Source organism: Pollicipes pollicipes, unplaced genomic scaffold, assembly GCF_011947565.3.
Source record: "Pollicipes pollicipes isolate AB1234 unplaced genomic scaffold, Ppol_2.1 Scaffold_4295;HRSCAF=5057_pilon_pilon_pilon, whole genome shotgun sequence".
In the NCBI taxonomy this organism is placed as follows: Eukaryota; Metazoa; Arthropoda; class Thecostraca; order Pollicipedomorpha; family Pollicipedidae; genus Pollicipes; species Pollicipes pollicipes.
The window spans coordinates 1,838,441-1,858,902 of NW_023596461.1; the positions used below are offsets into that span (position 1 = coordinate 1,838,441).

General features: G+C 63.3%; 1 protein-coding gene across 1 annotated transcript; it reads left to right on the forward strand.

Moving 5' to 3' along the window:
* Positions 1-12,818: 12,818 nt before the first annotated feature.
* On the forward strand, positions 12,819-15,189 carry LOC119096285 (uncharacterized). The gene is made up of 4 exons (XM_037219111.1): positions 12,819-13,012; positions 13,547-13,652; positions 13,892-14,018; positions 14,620-15,189. Exons 1-4 carry the CDS (start codon positions 12,828-12,830, stop codon positions 14,943-14,945), a joined length of 744 nt encoding a protein of 247 aa, XP_037075006.1. The 5' UTR covers positions 12,819-12,827; the 3' UTR covers positions 14,946-15,189.
* The last annotated feature ends 5,273 nt before the right edge of the window (positions 15,190-20,462 follow it).

Below are 20,462 nucleotides of genomic sequence, written 5' to 3' on the forward strand. Positions count from 1 at the left end.
ATGTGCAGCTACTGTTAGCGCAGCCAGTTTCACAAAGCAAGTGTGCGATGGGTGGTGGTCGTGTGTGCAGAGTTTATTTCGCTGCTATGAAAACAAACCGTCCGGGTTACTACAACACAGTTGTTTTCGCTTGTTTATGTAAATGGTATGGTTATGGGTGTCGCTTTGCATACTTTGTGCGGCGGAAGTATTAATTAGAAAACGTCCTGATAAATAACATGTGTTGGAGGCCTAATTAAAATTACCTTCTAGGAAATAATTGCTGCTCCCTCCATTTGGCCTACACGGAATTCACCGCCCTCCCTGCCAGGGTGAGGGGCAGACGATGTCATAAAGCCTCAGCAGCCGAGTACGTCGCAAAGCCCCAACGACAATAATTAACCGCCCTCGGGTAAAACCTACCCGTAAAGCACGCGGCACTGCAATTACGCAACCTGTAGCCTGTGGCTGTGCCACCCAGTAATTGTACCACGATGGCGAGCTTTAAAGGCAGAGTCGCATCTGGGCTGCATGAAAAAAACGTGCAGACGAAAATCACATGTACACTTTCCAATCTTGTGCGTGCAGTTTTGCTACTGCCTAGACTAAACTACTGCTACGTGAAACTAGCTATCGGCCGCTGCCCGACATACGATGCGTGATAAAACGCTGTCGAAATGCGTGGACACGTTCGTGATTCCTCGCATTGACTGCACGCCTGGCTAGGTTCAACGCGTGGTATGCACCACCCGCCCAGTTTGATGTGATCTTAAGGCATCTTTTGAGCCATGCCACACGACACCAAAGACAACCAATCCTGCGAAGCGTTAAGTAGTTGTGGGGAAGCGCCGTCGCCTGTGGACGGCCGCAGCTTGCGAGCAGGCCGTCGCCGATTCTCGTCTTCAGCGCGGCCATGTGTGGGGACCCGCGGCAGGTGTGACGGCAGGCAGCCCAACGGTCACTGAGACCAGGAGGCTTCTGACATTTTGCCACCGAGGGACGCTCCTCCGGGCCGCCCCGTCACACCAGTTGCTGGGATTCTCCGGCGGCGGGCCACCGGGATGACCTGCAGTTTTTTTTGTGGCCGTGAGAGTCGATGTCCTCAATTTTGTACCGCGCTATGGACGACTGCCTGTCTGACCGTCCACTGCACTGCTTCGTCGATGGCCGCTGGATGCGTAGCCCGGTGAGGGTTTGGCGTTTGGACCGCGTGCTCTCTGGTGATCACAACCAAAGCCGTCTTGGTAGAGAACATCCGTGCCTGGTAGATGCGTTGTATTTTAGGGCGAGATCGGCGGGATACTTGGTTCAAAGAACATGCGTAACTCAGCAAACTTCGATGCATATTGCCTGCATAGCTTGCCATGTCTTTCAAGAATATAAATACACATACACATATTTGGTTTACCCTGCGACTAGAAGCTCTCACGGCGCCCATTGCTCGAAAGTCCTGTACATTTCCTCCGGCGAAGTGTTGCAGAGAGATTGCCTCAATGCACTGGACAGCTCCCTCACTCTCCTCCCACACATGCACCAACACACCGGACCCCACGGGATGGCGCCATGTTAGCCGGACATCCCCGATGAAAGACGGTACCACCCTCCGCCGCAGCACGACGCGCCCGAGCGGCCGCACGGGACCGGCGAACACCGCCAGCCGCCACCGCGTGACCTGTGTCTGCTCAGACAGGCAGCGACCCGACCGGACATGAGCATGAGCACATGAGCACCGGCTCGCCCATCATATAGATAATATGCGCCGGTGCGCCGGCGCGCGCCGACCGCTGTCCGGCGGCCATCTCGTCGCCTCGCCGCCTGCCCGGCAACGGCAGGCAGCTCAGGCTAGAGGGACGCGGCTCAGTGGGCCCGCCCAGCCGGCGCCGTCACGTCCTCGCTGCGACAGCCACAGCCTCGCCGAGTCACCACATGAATGCCGCCGCGACACCGGTCACTCCATCACACCCACTGAAGCCCCGCCGGAGCAGCTCCCGTTCCGGCGTGACACGAGCAGCTCCCCCGGGCCAGCAGCGGCTGCTCCGCGACGCCAGCCGCAGCTCCGACGGACCGGCCCAGCTCAGACGACGGCCGGCCGCGGCCGGGCCATGCGGATAATCTCGGCTCGCACCACCTCGGCCCGCTGCACGTTGTGGCAGCGGACGAGGCAAGCCGCGTGCTGGTCGGACGCTTCGCTCACCCAGCACCAGCAGCAGCTGGTCGGGCGTCAGCGTGGCGGCCAGGTGGTCGAGCAGCGCGGCCAGCGCCGCCTGCTGGCCGCTGGCCTCGTCGGCGGCCGGTGGCTGGGCGGCGACCAGCGCGGATAGGACGGTGCGCCAGTCGGCCGGCTCGGCGCACCGCTCCTGTGGAACACGTGCCGGCAGTTTGACTACGCACCGGAGAGTAGGCGGCCCAGGGCCTGCGCGCCGCGCCGCCAGCCGAGCGGCGGCCCAGGCGAAGGGCAACATTGGATTTGGGACCAGATTTTGGAACGTTCGTGGGCTTCGCTGGTGTGATTTGGACGTAAACGAACGGGCGTGGTGCTACTCTTCCGCGATTAAGTCCACAGACAGAGTTTCTGAGGCTCAAGGCAATGTAAGACATAACTGAACACGCAACAACAAACCCAACGCGCTCGACGAATTGCCAACCTCGCTAATCTGCAGAAGCCCTCCGACATCGAACACTTCTCGCCCCGCGGGCTCCCTCGCCGGCGACCCCCAGCCGCGGTCCACCCGGCACCTTCACCGCGGGCGCGCGCCTCCCACCTTGGCGTGCTCAAGCGCAGCCTCCGGGTACTGGGCGGCGATGAGTGCCGCGGCCGGACCCAGCCCCGAGCAGAGCGCCCGCAGCGCATCAGCGCCGGCCGCCGCCGGGTTCGCCTCCAGAAACTGGACGATGTTGCGCCGGTCCTGCTCCGACGGCAGGTCCGAGCAGAGGAGCGACTGCGGCGGGCGCTCACGTCACACAGGCTGTCACGCGTCACACAGGCTGGTCACGCGTCAGACAGGCTGGTCACGCGTCACACAGGGTGGTCATGCATCAGACAGGCTGGTCACGCGTCAAACAGACCGGTCATGCGTCAAATAGGCTGGTCACGAGTCACACAGGGTGGTCCCGCGTCACACCGACTAGTCACGCGTCACACAGGCTGGTCACGCGTCAGACAGGCTGGTCACGCGTCACACAGGCTGGTCACGCGTCACACAGGCTGGTCATGCGTCAGGCAGACTAGACACGCGTCACACACACTGGTCACGCGTCGGACAGGCTGGTCACGCGTCAGACAGGCTGGTCATGCGTCAGACAGGCTGGTCATGCGTCAGGCACACTAGTCACGCGTCACACAGACTGGTCACGCGTCGGACAGGCTGGTCACGCGTCAGACAGGCTGGTCACGCGTCACACAGGGTGGTCATGCGTCAGACAGGCTGGTCACGCGTCACACAGGCTGGTCACGCGTCAAACAGGTTGGTCACGCGCCACACAGGCTGGTCACGCGTCAGACAGGCTGGTCGCACGCCCGACACTGGCCGACGTTGTGTTATGCTACACATTGCCGCGGCATTTCAGACGGTACGGTAGGTGGTTGACCACCATGGACAAACTCTTGCCCTTCTCTGGGAATGGTCGTTCCTGCTCAAACCGACTTATCGCGCTCATACGCCATCCCGCTCACCTGTTTTGTGCCACGCTCAGCACAACCCACACACACACACACACACGTTTTTTGTTGTTGTTTTTATAACCAACCGAAGGCGATACAAGTCGCGGAACTTCTCTTTTGAGCAGGCAGTTCGACCCTCTCCACAACAAGCGGAGCGGCGCCGGCGCCGACGCCCGCGGCACCAGCGGCGGCGTCCACTCACCTGTAGCATGACCAAGTCCACCAGCCGGGCGTCCGCCTCCATGTCGGCCAGCACCTGGGCCGGCGCGCGGCCGACGAACGGCGGCAGCAGGTTGAGCCAGCCGGCGCGCGGCCCGTACAGCGCGCCCAGCCGGTGTCGGCTCAGACCAGGCCCGGCCGACCCCGCCGGCGGCGGCGGCGCGAACGCGCCCACCGTGCCGCCCCAGGTACATGCGCCACGAGCAGGGTGACGGCTTGGCCGGCGCCGCTCGGCCGGCCGCCGCCCTGCAGGTAACGCTCCAGCAAGTCACGCAGCAGCAGCTCGTAGCGCTGCGCCGCCTGCCGGTCGCTGGTGTCGGCCGCCTCCAGCAGCAGGGCGGTGAGCTCGGCCAGCGGCGGCTGGTCGGCGGGCGGCCAGCGCGGCCAGCCCGGCGGCCAGCACGTCCGGCCTACCGGCGGCCAGCAGCTCGGCCAGCTCGGTCAGCTGGCGTCGGCCGGCGCCGGCCGACACCAGCAGATGCGGCGCGCCGGCCGGCAGCGCCTCCTCTGTCAGCAGCTCGAGCAACGGCTGGCAGCGCCGGCGGCGGCGCGCCGCAGCGGGCCAGCAACAGCAGGGCGGCCAGCCGCGCCGCCTGCGCCACCGCCTCGGCCAGCGCCGGCTCGGCCAGCAGCCGCTCGAGCGCCTCCAGCGGCGGCTCGGCGCGGGTACTCGGCCAGCGGGCCGGCAGCCAGCAGCGCTGGCGCCAGCGCCTCGGCCGCCCGGTCGCACAGCACGCCCAGCGCCTGGTTGGCCGGCTGGTAGGCGAGCGGCTGCTGGTCAGGCGCGGCCAGCGCCGCGCTCAGGTAGCTGTCCAGGCCGGGCGCCTCGGGACACTCGGCCAGCACGTCCTGAACGGAGGCGCCGGCCAGCCGGAGCCAGGGCAGCGCGCGCGGCCAGTCCTCTTCGGCCGGAGACCTGCCAACACACCCACACGCACGTAGTGTCAGGCAGCCACTGCCCGGACCGAATGTACACAACGACTGCACGTGACTGCCAACCGGCAGCACACACTAAACACTGCCGCCAGAGCAGTTGGCAAAGCTACTTGAAGACACGCCGCATCGACAACTTCTCCCCCATCCCAGCCAACCAATCCAAGACACCACCGGACTCAAGCTTTGAATTTCTGGGAAAAGCAGCAATCTAACATCTGGATGTCATCCCGCCTGCCATGAGTGATGCGGGTGACAAACACCACATTGAGGCACACAAGCGCGCATCCCACACGGGTGCCGGCAGACCCCCGCACCGCCACCAGCCAGGAGCGCCGCTCCGGCTCCGGCCGCCGCACCCACCGTAGCAGGAAGTGACCGATCTGAGCGCAGGAGCGGGCGTGCTGGCGGCGCAGTTCGTCCGAGGGCGGCGGGCCGCACTGCCAGCGCACGTACGGCCGCAGCACCATGTGCGCCTCCTCCAGCAGCGAGAGACACATGGCCGGCGCGTGCTGGCCGTGGGAAGTGCCGATGCGCGAGCACTCGGCGAACAGCTCCAGCGGCGGCGGCAGGCGCAGCAGGTACAGCGTGGCCGACACACTGCCGCACGCAAACGGCACGCCGCTGTCATCGCACAGCTGTCGGCGTCAGTGGCCGGCACACCACCGGCACACGACCGTCATCGCACAGCTGTCGGCGTCAGTGGCCAGCACACGGCCAGCACACGGCCGTCATCGCACAGCTGTCCGGCGTCAGTGGCCAGCAACACGGCCGTCATCGCACAGCTGTCGGCGTCAGTGGCCAACACACGGCGTCATCGCACAGCTGTCGGCGTCAATGGCCAGCACACGGCCAGCACACGGCCGTCATCGCACAGCTGTCGGCGTCAGTGGCCAGCACACCGGCCGTCATCGCACAGCTGTCGGCGTCAATGGCCAGCACCACGGCGCACACGGCACGGCACGTCATGCACAGCTGTCGGCGTCAGTGGCCAGCACACGGCCGGCACACGGCCGTCATCGAACAGCCGAGACGACGGCGTCACAACGCAGCTTGCATAGCGACGACAGGCACGGAGCGGCCCGCACACTGCGGCCGGCGCACCGCCAGCTGCACAACCGGCCCGGCTCTATGCTACTCCTCGCTAGTGCGGTTCCAATTTGGGACGAAGCCAGCCAAGTTCAACACGCCACGTTCGCGGCTAGCGTACGAGCGCTAACGAGCGTCCCGTCCGCGGGCCAGTCAGCGCTTGTCGCACCCAACCACCCTCCGGCTCAGCCTTGGCGAGGGTTCCCACCTGTCCTCAGGCCCGGAGGCGGCCAACGCCAGCACCTGGCCGGCCACGCAGAGGTGCGTGACGCCCACGAATGGCTGCAGACCCAGCAGGAAGCCGGCGTCCGTGTCGTCGGGCGTCGGCTCGCCGGGCGTCTGCAGCCGACTCAGCCGGCGCGTGTCCCGCACTGTGTAGCTCTCTGGCGGCGAGAGGCCCGACTGCGCCGTCAGGGGTACTGCTGACTGGTGGGGGCGGGGTCACGGCCGGCGGGGGGCGGGGTCACATCCAGGCGGGGGCGGGATCAAGGCCGGGCGGGGTCAAGGCCAGGAGGGGGTGGGGGTCAAGGCCGGACGGAGGCGGGGTCACAGCTGGGCGGGGCGGGGTCACGGCCGGGCGGAGGTGGGGTCACGGCCGGGCGGAGGTGGGGGTCACGGCCGGGCGGGGCGATGTCACGGCCAGGCGGAGGCGGGGTCACGGCCGGGCGGGGCGGGGGTCAAGGCCAGGTGGGGGTGGGGTCAAGGCCGGGCGGGGGCGGGGTCACAGCTGGGCGGGGTGGGGTCACGGCCGGGCGGGGCGGGGTCACGGCCGGGCGACGGATGGTCGCCTCATCCGACTGACGGCCGGCTCGAACGGGGCAGCCACCTAACCGCTGCGTCAATTGCGAAAGCACGCAAGGCGCGTCAACACAATGTTCTTACCACCGAGGACACTCCATCCACATCCGAATTTTTGACCATGAAAAGCAGATTTCGTTCTGGTGAAGCACCGCGGACAAGCATGCCATCCAGGCGCTCACGGACAGCTCGCCACTGGCCGGGGCATCCACAACACCGAGTCCCGCGCCGTCATCTGCCCTGCCTCGCGGCCGCGGCTGCTCCAGCCCGCCCGCGGCACATCCGCTGCCGCCGCAGGGCGTAGCGACCCCGCACCACACGGCCGACGCGGCGCTGCCGCCCAGCACGCTCACCGAGCCCGGTGTGGGTGAGCGCGTGCAGCATGTGCGGCTGGCGGGCAGCCAGCTGCAGCGGCGAGGTGTACGTGTGCGTGCCGACGAGCGCGGCGCACGGCCGCGGTCCCAGCGTCACCTGGTACAGGCGGCCCTCGTGCGAGCCGAGAAGAACACCGACACGGCCGCCAGCCGGGCGCGCTCCCGGCTGAAGAGCGGGCTGGTGGCGGCCGCCGGCGCCGGCTCTGTGAGGCACAGGGGAGGGGGACGTCAGCCGAGCATGCACACACGGCACACGGGCGGCTCTCAACCGCCGACAGGGCGCAGGGGACGGTCCAGACTGAGACCAACGCCAGTGGCGCCATGGATCACACACATGAGAGCGCACAAGGCCAGACAGACAGCAGTGTCTGCTTTCCGCAGGGACCTCGACGTCCATCCTGGGTCCCCGCATGCCCACCGTGTCAGGGCGTCGACAGGTCCACCACAGCGTCCTGCCCGTCCCCACGCCACCTGCCTCCCCGCCACGTCCTCGCCGCCGCGCCGCCAGCCGCACCTGAGTCGGGCTCGACGCGGTCGTACAGCGGCGTGACGCACAGCGTGCCGGACACGAGCGTCTCGCCGTCCGGCTCGCGCCAGAACAGCACGGAGCGGGCGGCCAGCGGCGCGTCGTCGGCGGCCAGCAGCCGCGGCGCCGGCCCGGCGTCCGCCGCCGTCGCCAGCGGACGGTGCAGCGCCGGCAGCTCCAGGCGCAGCGGCAGCGAAGCCGGCGACAGCAGCGGCGACGGCTGCGGGTCGGCCGGGTCCCACAACACCTGGCGGCGGCGGCGGACGAGTGGACAGTGACGCGTATGCCGCGCGGAGGGCAGCCGACGGTGGCGAGGCTTGGACTGGCCAGGCGTGCAGGCGACGTCCTCGGCGCAATTGAAAAGAGTCCAGCGGTGTCACCGTTCAGAAGCCGCAAGCCCCATTAGAGCCTGCGCGAACAGCTTAACAGAAGCAGGAGAAGAAAGAAACAACATATGCTTGCCAGTGTCCAGCGTCTGTGGTAACCCGTGCATCGCGATGAATGTTGCACGAACGGTCCAGTGTTCCCCAGCCGCACCCACACCAAGCGCAGCACACACGGACGCCCCAGTCCCCGGAGCAGCCCAGCGGCGGTACAGAATGTTCGATAAGACTGCCGGGGTGCTCCGTGGCCGGGGGCGACGGTCAGACTGACCGGCTGCAGCCCGGCGGCGTCCTCCGGCGACTCCTCGCCGTCCGCGTCCAGCGCGGGCGAGCTGGGCCGCGGACCGTTCGCGGCCAGCACGGCGCCGGCGCCGGCGCCCCAGCTCAGCTGCACCAGCTGCAGGCGGTCAGCGCCGGTGCACACCAGCAGCTCCTCACACAGCGCTAGCTCTGTCACCTCAAAGTCCAGCTCCAGCTGCGCCAGCTCCTCCAGGTCGCAGAACCTGCCGCAACGAGCGCCGACTCGGTCACCTCGGCTCCCGCTGCGCCAGCCCCCACAGCTAGCAAATCATGGCGCAGGCGCGAGGGGCAGACAGCTGGCGTATCATTGACTCAACGGCCAGCACTCAACAGGAGACGGCATCAAGTCAGCACTGAAGTCCGAGCGGAAGGCCGTGGCGTGCGATCCATGTGCATGCGACGTGCTTCCGAAACGCATCCAAGCACCAAACAGTACCAGACAGGAATCCGCGGTAGCCGCCACATAAATCCACAGCCAAGCATCTTGTCCGCGCATGGGCCTAGAGATACGCGCCTTTTGAAACCCGCCACAGCTTCCCCATTGTTCGCTTCGCAAGAGGACCCCATACCGCCGCACGCTCGCCGCTGGCAGGCCGGCGACGGGTGACAGCAGGAACTCACTTGAACCGGGAGATGTCGTGCGTCTTCATGACGAAGTGGTGCACGGTGACCTGCGTGCCGCAGGCCACGGCCAGGTTACCGGTGCGCTGGCAGCAGCCGATTGCCGTGGCGTGCTCGTTGATCGGCACCTGAGGACAGCGACGGCGGGGCCGTGTCCTGCGTGAGACGACCGGCTCGGAGACGAGGGAAAGTCAGACGGCGGGGCCGTGTCCTGCGTGAGATGACCGGCTCGGGGACGAGGGAAAGTCAGACGGCGGGGCTGTGTCCTGCGTGAGATGACCGGCTCGGAGACGAGGGAAAGTCAGACGGCGGGGCTGTGTCCTGCGTGAGACAACCGGCCCGGAGACGAGGGAAAGCCAGACGACGGGGCCGCGCCCTGCGTGAGACGACCGGCCCGGAGACGAGGGAAAGTCAGACGGCAGGGCCGCGCCCTGCGTGAGACGACCGGCTCAGAGACGAGGGAAAGTCAGACGGCGGGGCCGTGCCCTGCGTGAGACGACCGGCTCAGAGACGAGGAAAGTCGGACGGCGGGGCTGTGACCTGCGTGTGACGACCGGCTCGGAGACGAGGGAAAGTCGGACGGCGGGACGCAAGCGTCAAAAACATCGACACGGTCGTGTCAAATCACGACTGGTGGCACTTTCAACAGGTGAGGAGCTTGAGCTTCACTCGGCCCTCTCCCAATGGAAGTCGAAAACCAATTAAATTCCCCAATGCGATCAACTTCGCACCAAAACCCGTCTCGCTCACGTCTTTCAGGTAACACCGCGGGGGGAACGAGAGGTGCACCATGGCCCACGCCCCTGCTGAGAACATGCCGCCTCCCCATTGGCACAGGAGCGCAGTTCTCCCTGGCTGGAGCGGATCGCCCACCGGCAAGGCGGTGGCGTGCACTGCCAGCTCGTACCTCGATCATTTCGAGTGCGGGCTCGGCGGCGGCGCTGGAGGGAGTGACGCGCGCCGCGATCCGCGCGCGCATGGGCTGGCCGCGCGCCTGCTGCGCCCAGTGCCGGTACACGCGGATGTAGGAGAAGTCGGCGCTCTGGCGCGACTCCTTCGCCTCCAGCGCCGCCACGTAGTCGCCTGCCGGTAACGGCGGCGACGGTCAGCTGGGCGACGGTGGACGCCGGCGCACCCGGCCCACGCGGGAGCGGCGCCGTCGTGCAGGGCTCCACGCTCGCCTGAGGGATGGGCGCCATCTGACGACGAACGGCGTGGCGAATCGGACATCGGCGCCTGGTGAGCAGAAGCACGACGGGCGCGTGCGGACATGACCTCGCGTGATGACTTGGAGGCTACACTCCAGTCAGGGCGCAGTGGGGACTGCAGCCGCCGACGGTGGCCTCCCTTCTACGGCGGCGGTTCCTGCGGGGAACAATTGCCTCACCCTCCTCCCCTCGCCGCCCCCCCCCCCCCCCCGCCTGGGCCCGGACCAAGCCGGCGGGCCCGGCTCCGCCGGCCTCGCCCGGGCCTGGGAAGCGTCAGCTGTGCCGCCCACTTCCGGTCTTCTCGGAGCAGCGTGCCGGTCCGATAGCCTGGCTCCCGAAGACCGGGCTCCACTCGCACGGCACCCCGCGCGGCTGACACTGCTGACACGCATACACGCACGTGCGCAAGGACGGTGAGGGCCGGGATGCGGGCCTGGTGGGCCGGAGAGAGTGCAAGCGGTTGAGTAAGTGCAGGTGCCTGCTGCAGCCCAACTACACTGTGGCAGTGGGTAGTTCTGAAGTGTTGCAATATAGCATCATCAATTCTCAAAACAGAGTTGGTGAAATCAATGTTATTCTGAAGGTTAGTTAAGCCATTGAAAGTGGCTTTACTGAAAATGCTGGTGGCAATCAAGATTGCCCCCAGCATTTTCATGCATTCTGGTAGCAATCAAGATTGCTACCGGAATGCATGAAAATCACTATCTGATGTCTGAGCATCCCAAGGGCACATAACAGTGCACCAAAACTAAAAATATGACACTTGGCACTAAGCACACACCTTCCTTGGAGTAGCATATGCTGACAGCAGCATCCACAGTTGAGAATGGCGGCATCATCGGCTCTCCTGATGTGGCATTCAAAATCTGGAGATGAGAAATCAACATATGTGGTTAAACATGAGTCACTGCAGAAATTTTTAAAATTGTGCATACAAACAAAATTATCATGAAGAACAGACCAACTGAATGAGGCTGGAGGTGCAAACTTCTGCAATTGACATGAAAGGTAGCACTATATGGCAGTGAGTAATCAGTCAATCTAATTCAATCACATCATCAATGAAGGCATGTCATAGTGAGCCCTGAGCAAGATAAAAGACTCACGTGCACATTGTGATCAGGGGTGGACACAAACAAGACATTGTCCGGTCCTGGGGTCATTGCCAATGGATTGTCAATGGTGACAACCTCCTGCCCAACAAAGTGGTGGGCAGAAATGACATGCACCATGGTTGCAAAGTTTATCTGAAAGATAAAGGAATCATTGTCAATAACAGTATGCACATGCAAATAGATACTAAAATCAATTACAATCTACTAATAACAGATGCACCAATGGCTGAGGCCAGCCATCATGCAATACTTTATCTGGTCATGGCTTCTAAGATCCTCCATGATTCATCCTGTATATAGTTGCTTAGTTGGTAGGAGTAACAACCCCCTACATAAAAGCAGTCACTCAAACTCTCAACTAATGACCCCATTTATAATCCTGATCAACAGTTTTTGTTGACAGTGGTTCAACTGCCATGCCCTTGCAAAATAATGCACGCTGCATTCTCAGGTTTTAACGAATAGCACCAAACATTATCACGAGCTATTCTCTTCAATATACCAACAAATAGTGAATGCAGTACAGCATCTGCCCTTTAAACATCGCAACACGCACAGCTACATCGTTGTTCGCAACCAATCGATTTATATCAATATTAATCATGGATGTTAGGCACCAGACCCTTGCAAATGAGTGCAACAATTATAGCACCAATGACCTCCGTAACACGGCTCTAAGCATTCCCCGCGAAACGAGCGACGGGAACGTCTCGAGGGCGGGGGGCGGGCGGCCCGTCCAAGCACTTTTGACAAAAACTGCGCATGTGATATGAATAGGGGAAAATGCTACCATATTTCTTCTCGCGGTTCTTAGGGACCATTTTTAAGCCTGTGCGAGTGTGCGGTATGTGGTAATCGACCAGCGAGATCAAATAAGCGATATCATGAGGTCGTGACCAGCACCCAACTTTAACGGAAGCCAGTTTCGAGGTTTTCCTGCTCATGCAATCAGTCGCGCGTTATGCATTCCGCTACCAACGTAGCACGCTTGCGCCGTACACCTTATTCGGTCCATGCGGACCGCGTCAACCGTTCTGAATGACGGGGCATGCACAAGGCTCCCTTTCTCTCCACCAACGCTGATCTCAGACTTCCATGCAATGTGCTTCTATCCGTCTCGCAACAGCATGCATATTTCGTCCCGTACCTGTAGTGTCACCTGTTCCCGCTCCCGCGGCAACCCGCGTACGCCGGCCCCTGTGCCTCCCTCGAACGAGTTCACAGAGACTGCAGCTTTGGATTCCTACCCATTGTACGATAGCGGCCAGCAGTACTGCACGGGAGCAGCTGAGCGACGAGATCCATCCAGCTATATTCATAAACTGCCTGTGATTTCGCATACCTGTACATAACCTGACACTTACCTCTGGCTATGACCACACCTCTGGGCCCGCATCCGACGACGTCAGCTGTTTCGCAACTCATATCCTACGCCGCCTTCCGCGAACTGGTCCGACACTCGAGATGGCGCCTGACGACATTCGGCGATGCTCGGAAGTCCATGAGGCAGGTGGCCGCCTTCCCAGGGGCGGCGGCGGCGGCAGGCCCCGATACGCCGTTTTGTATAAAGCCGCGGGCAGGCGGCATCCTCGCCAGTCCTCGCTCAGTCCAGCGACACGTCATGCAGTACTCGGGCCTGCTTCTGTTGATCGGCGCGGCGGTGGCGGCGGCCGATCCGCCGGTCCAGCCGTGGCTGGATGCCTACGACGGCCAGCACCAGGCCGGCAACATGATCACCTACCACGACAGCGCCAGCAGCCTCGGCCACTGGAACGACCTCATGCGCTCCGCCTGCCTCAACGGATTGTGAGTCAGCTACGCGGGTGGAACCGGGTGTAAAGACTGGGGGGCTTGAATCCGAGTGGACGGATGTATGTAACCACTGTAATACTGTCCCTATGACACCGTCATGCAGTCGGGGCATGTCCATTCGTGTCACATCCAGCTGAGCTCTGCAGCTGCATAACCTCAGACTAGCTCGGCGCCGCACGTGGGGAGAGCACTCCGTCCGTGAAAACAGCGCGCGCACAAGGCCTCTCCGGAGGTCCATCATCCGACGTCCATAAAAACACGTGAGCTTTTATCTCCCGTTAATTTACCGCACAAAGTGACTCGCAATGTCAATTGATGCATCAATAGGGACAGAATTCCGGCAAAGTGCCCAACAACCAGTCCCCCACGATACGGCTTAGTTCATGCACGGGCAACTCAATCATAAGCGGAGAACACGGTTGTATTAGGTGAGGGGGCGCCGACCGGCCACATTAACCGTACTCTGCGCCAGCATTTTTGACCCGCGTGCTCTAGCGTCCACCTTGAATGCGTTTGTCTTGTCTCCAGCTGGGTGTTCTTCGAGCACGACCAGTTCAACTACCAGGCGGGTCGCGTCATCTGGTCTTACGGCTTCAACTACTGCTTCACCTTCAAGGCAGACTTCGACAAGCAGGTCAGCAGAGTACTACATTCACAACCATAAAAAGCGGCGTCAGCGATTAATATCAATACTATGATTCAACCAATTTATCCAAACAGCTGAACCAATTGGTATTGCCTTAGTCATCTTGAATGACATGTCGAAAGCGCGATCATCTCGCTCGCGCACCCCACCGCTGCCAGTTGGTGACAAAGGTCGCGACCTGGGCCAGACCGCCGTCCTGACCCCTGAACTCGCACGTGACCGTCCAGGTGTCGAGCGTGCGCCGGATCGGCGACTTCTACGACGCCGGGGCCGACTCGCTCAGCCTGTATGAGGGCACCTACTACTCCGGCAACCAGGTGTTCACCAAGTCCTACCTGACGTCGATCGGCACGAGTAAGTGGCACCGGTCTGCCGCGCGCCGCGGGGCGGGCGTCGACCTGGGTCAAGGGAATGACAGCACACCTCCAGTTCACTGTTCTTTTAGACGTAGCTACTTGGCGTTCTGCTAACGAACAGAACAAAAAGACCGACGTCTTTTTGACACTATATTTATATATATATATATATATATATATATATATATATATATATATATATATATATCATCGCTCGAGTTTTCAGGCGTTTGACTTAACAGCATCGTTTAGACCAAAAAAAATTTCGCGCAAAATCATTCATAGATTCTTCAATATGTACATTCTTACGCGTTGAAATCCTACCGTTGGAGGAGTCTAAATGGCACAAGAATTAAGTTTTGAGTTTTTAAGGATGAAAATCATGCAATACTTTACCCGCTCTCCATTACTGAAAGACGCAGAAAACATCTTTTAGTACGGAGAAGCCGAGTCATGCATGGCCAGTTGGCGTACGGCAGAATCCTTTAATACCTTTCATCCTGAGACCGAACAAGCTGCGCCCCACGTGACTTCGCCCGCTGCTTCACCCGATGGCCACGTGACGTCGTGAGGTGACCGACGCATCGGCCCCGCCGCAGCGTACGGCTACAGCTCCGTGCTGGTGACTGGTCCGGACGCCTGGACCATCTACACCGGCGACAACTACACCGGCCAGAGGGTGTGCCTGTACTCGGGCAGCGACACCGCCGTCTCGCCCAGCGGCCAGAAGATCGAGTGGGGCCTCTTCCCGACGGCCGACTACCTCGGCGTCGTGGGCAGCAACATCCGCTCCGCCCGCAAGGGCTGCTACTCCAGCACCAAGCTGCGCGGCCTGCCGCTGACGGCCGCCAACCACCTCTCCAACTTCGTCGTGGTGGAGGAGGAGGCCAAGAGCAGCGGAAGCGGCGGCGCCGGCGGCAACTGAGCTCGCGCTCGCTCGCGGCGCTCGCCCACTCTCGTGTTAAAGCGTAGCTGGTGCAAGAGAATAGATGCGTATGGTTTGTATAGCAATATATTTGTACTAATATAACGCGTCGCTGGCCGACGCCACATGAGATCGTTGTAATCACCGCACAGACCATCAGGCACCAAGCGCAGCGTCATGGGTCCACGAATTTACACCGCGATGTACTTTCCTTCTCCGGCCGTTCAGAATGCCAGTCCATCTCTCCCCACGCCCGCTTGCCCCGAGATCCCGGCAGCGCGGGGAAGTGACGTCACCACCCAGGACAGCGACGTCACTCAGTCGCGAGCCAGCCTCCGGGGTTACAGCTACCGGGACTCCCTAGCCAGCCGGGCGCTGTCCGCGCAGCTCCCGCCGATGGCCGTGTCCGACAAAATCAACAGGTGGACACAGGTGGCTGGGGACGGCCCGGCGCTCCCACGCCGGGCTGGGGACGGGCCGAGCCTCCCAGGCAGAGCGGCGCGACGGCTGTAGAAGCGACCACGGGCCAGCAGACGGCCTCTTCCCACAAAGCGCAGGCCCTCTGTTCGTCCCACGGCACGGGGGCGGTGACCGCGAGCGGCACCGGTCCCAGGCGATACGCGGCTCACCGGCGGACTACGGGCGGCCCTCACAGCCGACACGGGTCTCCGGGGGCCCGAGGTCTGCGGCTTAGAGGGGCTGCGTGGCTCCGGACCAGGGGACGACAATGCGGCCCAGGATCAGCTTACTCGCTCAAAGTAATCGGTCCGTCTTTGACATGGACCGCACCACGGTCCACGAACACAATCAGCCCCGTCGTCCCCAACCGCAGCGCGGTCCGGCCCTACCAAACGGCAAGACGGGCACCTGAGGTCAGACCCCGCGCAGAATCCTCCAGCTGACACGACCGGGCGCGGTCCCGGTCTGACACGACAGCCGCGCCACTGTGCTGGAGACCTGACCTTTGGCGGAGCGGAGGCCGACGATCGCCTGGTGAAAGGTGGGCGCGGAATGGCACCGGAGGTAATTTGACCACGATGGTACTGTCTCTGACATCCCTCCCCCCCCCCCCCCCAGACAGCTGCGGGCGTGGGAGGGAAGCGCCTTGCAACCTCACCCTGACCAGGTCACAGCCAACTCCAGCCCTCTCCAGAGGCTGGAGGGCGGCGGGGAGGTGTCAGGGCCCATCAACACCCCGACAATGAAGTGGAAGACAGGTGAGCACCAGCCGGGCGCTGGGAGTGTCGGGGTCGCATCGCGATGACGATGAGAATGGTGTTGCGACTAGCATCGTTATGAAGGTGAAGTGTCGGAGATGATGACCTGCCCGTTTGGAAGTATTTCGTGCGCTCCATCACCCAACGCTAACAAACCGGAGCACTCGGTTACCTCATTGGGTAAAGATGCAGAAGCCCGAGAAGCCCGAAAACTATCGACCCGAATTTAAAAGAAGTAAAACGTGATAAACCACCGAAATCGTACGACAGCGCCCTCTGCTGACTCGCTACTACCGCAACTTTCGATGACCCCTATGGGCGCTGCAACTAAAACGCCCCCGACCGACCGCTCCGTACGGTCACAGACAGCATGGCCGCACCTTCTCAGACCCCCACCCGACAGAGCCCTGAGCTGGGAGGAAGACTGGCGGCCGACTAGGAGGAGGCCGGCTCGCCGGCGGCCTCCGCGTGCTGTGTGGCCGCGGCCGGCTCCACCAGCGGCGAGATGAGCAGCTTGAACGCCGACAGCTCGTTCTCCTGCCGCAGCAGCACCTCGATATCTGGCGACAGCGGACACACCAGTTCACGACGGCGCGCTGCGGTCCGGTCGCCTTATCGCAGGACGCCACGCAGTTAAGGCCCCCCACGACAAGTCGGGAGCGGCGGCAGTGCACGTGGTCCTCTCAGGGCGTCGTTGGGCCGCACCGCCGGCGGGACGCTCTGAAGCCAACCCAGCAGAGCTGCTTCGCCACGCGCCACGCCCGATACAAGCAGCGGGGGGGGGGGAGGGGGTTCCACAAAAGCTGCAACGTTATAATCACTGTTCAGGCCGCGCATGGTAGCCGCAATACGCGTCCGCTTGATAACGCTGCAAACTGCCGTCAATCCTAGAGCATCCCACCGAAGCTAATGCTGCATAGGCCTTCGCTGAGCAGCGGCTACGGAGCGTCCGCTACGCGCCACGGTGGTCATCGCGTCAGCAACGTATCCCATCCAAGTACGGGCGATGTGCGTACATTGTGCTGCCCACGTTCGCTCACCTCTCGCGAATTTAAAAACCGTACAAGACCTTATTTCTACATTCTACACTGGGTGACTAATGAGTGTTTGGATCGCCCAAACGTGGATGTCATCTCGCTAGGCGCTATCCCTTCGCACGGCCCAAATGTCCCCCCATATTCTGTTCTGACGTCCGCAACGACAAAGGTCACGCCTCAGCTTTCCGCAAAGACCGTCCGGCCCACGCCGACGTACGTGACCAGTCCGGCTTCCACTAAGCTCTGGCCTAACGCACTCTCAGACTCCACCGATCCTCCCACGCCCCGCCCAGCGGTCAGCGACATTTGCCCAACACCACGCACATCCCCGGCGGAGCGCCACCCGGTCGCCGCCGCTGTGCGTACCTGCCACCAGCTTGTTGCGCTGCCGGGTCATCTGCTGCAGCTGCCGTTGCAGCAGCTGCTGCTGCTCCAGCTGCTGGCGGCTGTCGGCCTGCAGCTGCTGGATGGTCTGCTCGTAGCGGCGCCAGCGGTCCGGCTCGACGGCAGAGGGCCCGCCGCGGCCCAGCAGCGGCTCCAGGCGGGACAGCTGCCGGGACACGGCACCGGAGCGAGGCTCAGCCGCGGCCCGCTCTGACCGGTCACACGCACGCACGCACGCACGCACGCACGCAGCCGGTCTGCCCGCTCCGTCTGCTGTCTCAGCTTTGTTCTCAGTGTCTGTGTGGTGACGTCAGCACGTGTGCCTGGTCCTGCAGCCGGTCTGCCCGCTCCGTCTGCTGTTTTAGCTGCGTTCTCAGTGTCTGTGTGGTGACGTCAGCACGTGTACCTGGCCCTGCAGCCGGTCTGCCCGCTCCGTCTGCTGTCTCAGCTGCGTTCTCAGTGCCTGTGTAGTGACGTCAGCACATGTACCTGGTCCTGCAGCCGGTCTGCCCGCTCCATCTGCTGTTTCAGCTGCGTTCTCAGTGCTTGTGTAGTGACGTCAGCTCACGTACCTGGTCCTGCAGCCGGTCTGCCCGCTCCGTCTGCTGTCTCAGCTGTGTTCTCAGTGTCTGTGTAGTGACGTCAGCACGTGTACCTGGTCCTGCAGCCGGTCTGCCCGCTCCGTCTGCTGTCTCAGCTGCGTTCTCAGTGCCTGTATAGTGACGTCAGCACATGTACCTGGTCCTGCAGCCGGTCTGCCCGCTCCGTCTGCTGTTTCAGCTGCGTTCTCAGTGTCTGTGTGGTGACGTCAGCACGTGTACCTGGTCCTGCAGCCGGCCTGCCCGCTCCGTCTGCTGTTTCAGCTGCGTTCTCAGGCGAGCGCCGGCCGTCTCCGAGTCCGACCAGGCGGCGCCCCAGCTGGAGTGAGTATTGCAGCCGGCGGCGGCAGCCGGCCGGCAGCGGCGGGCCCGTCTCCAGTAGGTCCAGCGAGCTGTCACCGCCTGCCACACACGACCCGTCACCACCCGGGCCGCCCGCCACCCGACGGCGCACGGTCGGAGCGCCCAGCACCGCCAGCCGCCTGTCAACACTCCTAAGCTTCACTCACTTGCCGCCGCAACTCACAACCCCCCAGTCGTTGGGTAGGGTGACTGCGTACAGACAGGTCCCACACCCGCTGACACAGTTGGGTGCTACCGACATAGAAGAACGCGATGGACACTTGGACATACTGCAAAAAGCTGCTCATTCAACCACCGCATCAAGCACCGATGCAGCCGCAGCTGACCTATGTGGGCGCTACCGACGGTTAAACAGTTACACCACTCTGCTCGACCGTTGTCCACCAGAGCAGCACATTAGTCTGGCACACTGCCAACTGCGGATTACTGCCGGCCCGCTACGCCCACCTACCCTCCGCCGTCTGAGCAATGTAGGCGTCCCAGCTCTTCTCAAAGGTCTCGTAGGCGGCCAGCTGCTGGCGACAGGTGGCCAGCTCGCGCTCCAGACGCTCACGCTCCAGGCCGGCCGAGCTCTCCAGCCGCTGCAGCGCCGACTCCTTCTCCTGGCAGAGACGGACAGAGGAGACAGTTACCAGTGCTGCAGGGGGACGCCGGAAGACGCGGCACTAACACACGGAGGACACGGCCGCACACCTTCTACCGCCACAGCCACAGACGGAGCCGGACGGTCAGGAACCTCCGGCCACTCCGGCACGCTCTCCTCCACGCTCGCCGGTGCTGCCCTCCCCTCCCCTCCTAGTGAGCCTCACCCGCAGTTGGGCGGTGAGCGCCTCGCCCTCGTGCCGGAGCCTCTGAGCGGCGTCGGAGGCCTGGCGTGCCGCCAGGTCGTACCGCTCCAGCTCGTACTCGGCGATCTGCAGCCGGGCGGCCAGCTCCGAGAGCCGGCCGCGCTCGACCGCCAGCTCCGACCCCAGCCTGCCGGCCAGCCGCGGCACGCGTCAGGGCGCGCTGTCTCAGACGGCGCGGCAGCGAGCGCTGGGCGGCACGGTGCGCTCACCGGCCCACATCCCGACCAGAGGCAGCGCACGGCACCGCCGCCCTCTCCGCGTCAGGGAACAGAAGCCGGCACTGGCGGGCTGCGTCACGCTTACTTCGCGGAGACGGCTCCGACGCAGCCGGGCCGGACGACACCGGACGTGGCGGGAGGAGACATCGCCACGGGATGGCCCCAGAGGCTGGCCAGCTTCGCCGACCTGTCGACCGGCCTCTGGACCTGCCGGCGAGCGATCACCCTCGCTACCGTGTCGTGTCGTGTCGTGTCGTGTCGTGTCGTGTCGTGTCGTGTCGTGTCGTGTCGTGTCGTGACGTGACGTGACGTGACGTGTCGTGACGTGTCGTGACGTGTCGTGACGTGTCGTGACGTGTCGTGTCGTGACGTTTCGTGTCGTGTCGTGTCGTCTCGTGTTGTGTCGTGACGTTTCGTTCGTTTCGTATCGTGTCGTGTCGTGTCGTCCTCACCCCTCAGCCGTTTCCTCGGCCTGCTTCCGGGCGGCCGCCTCGCGCTGCTGCAGCTGCTGCTGCTCGGCGCGCAGCTCAGCCGCCTGTGCCGCCGCCTCGGCCAGCAGCTGGGTGCGCAGCTCGGCCGTCTGCTGCTGGTGCTCGGCGCGGGCAGAGTCGCGCAAAGTGGCGTACTGGCGGCGCGCCGCCCGCTCCGCCTCGGCCAGTTGGTCAGCGCGCACGCGCTGACGCGCCGCTTCCTCCTCGGCGGCCGTCTGGTGGGCGGCCGTCTCCGCTAGCCGGCGCGCCCAGGCCAGCTGCTCCGCCTCCAGGGAACCCAGTCTGATGGCGGGGCACGTGGTCAGGTTAGCTGATCACCATCCCCACACCCCCGCCCAGCGACAGCCACGTGCGACGATT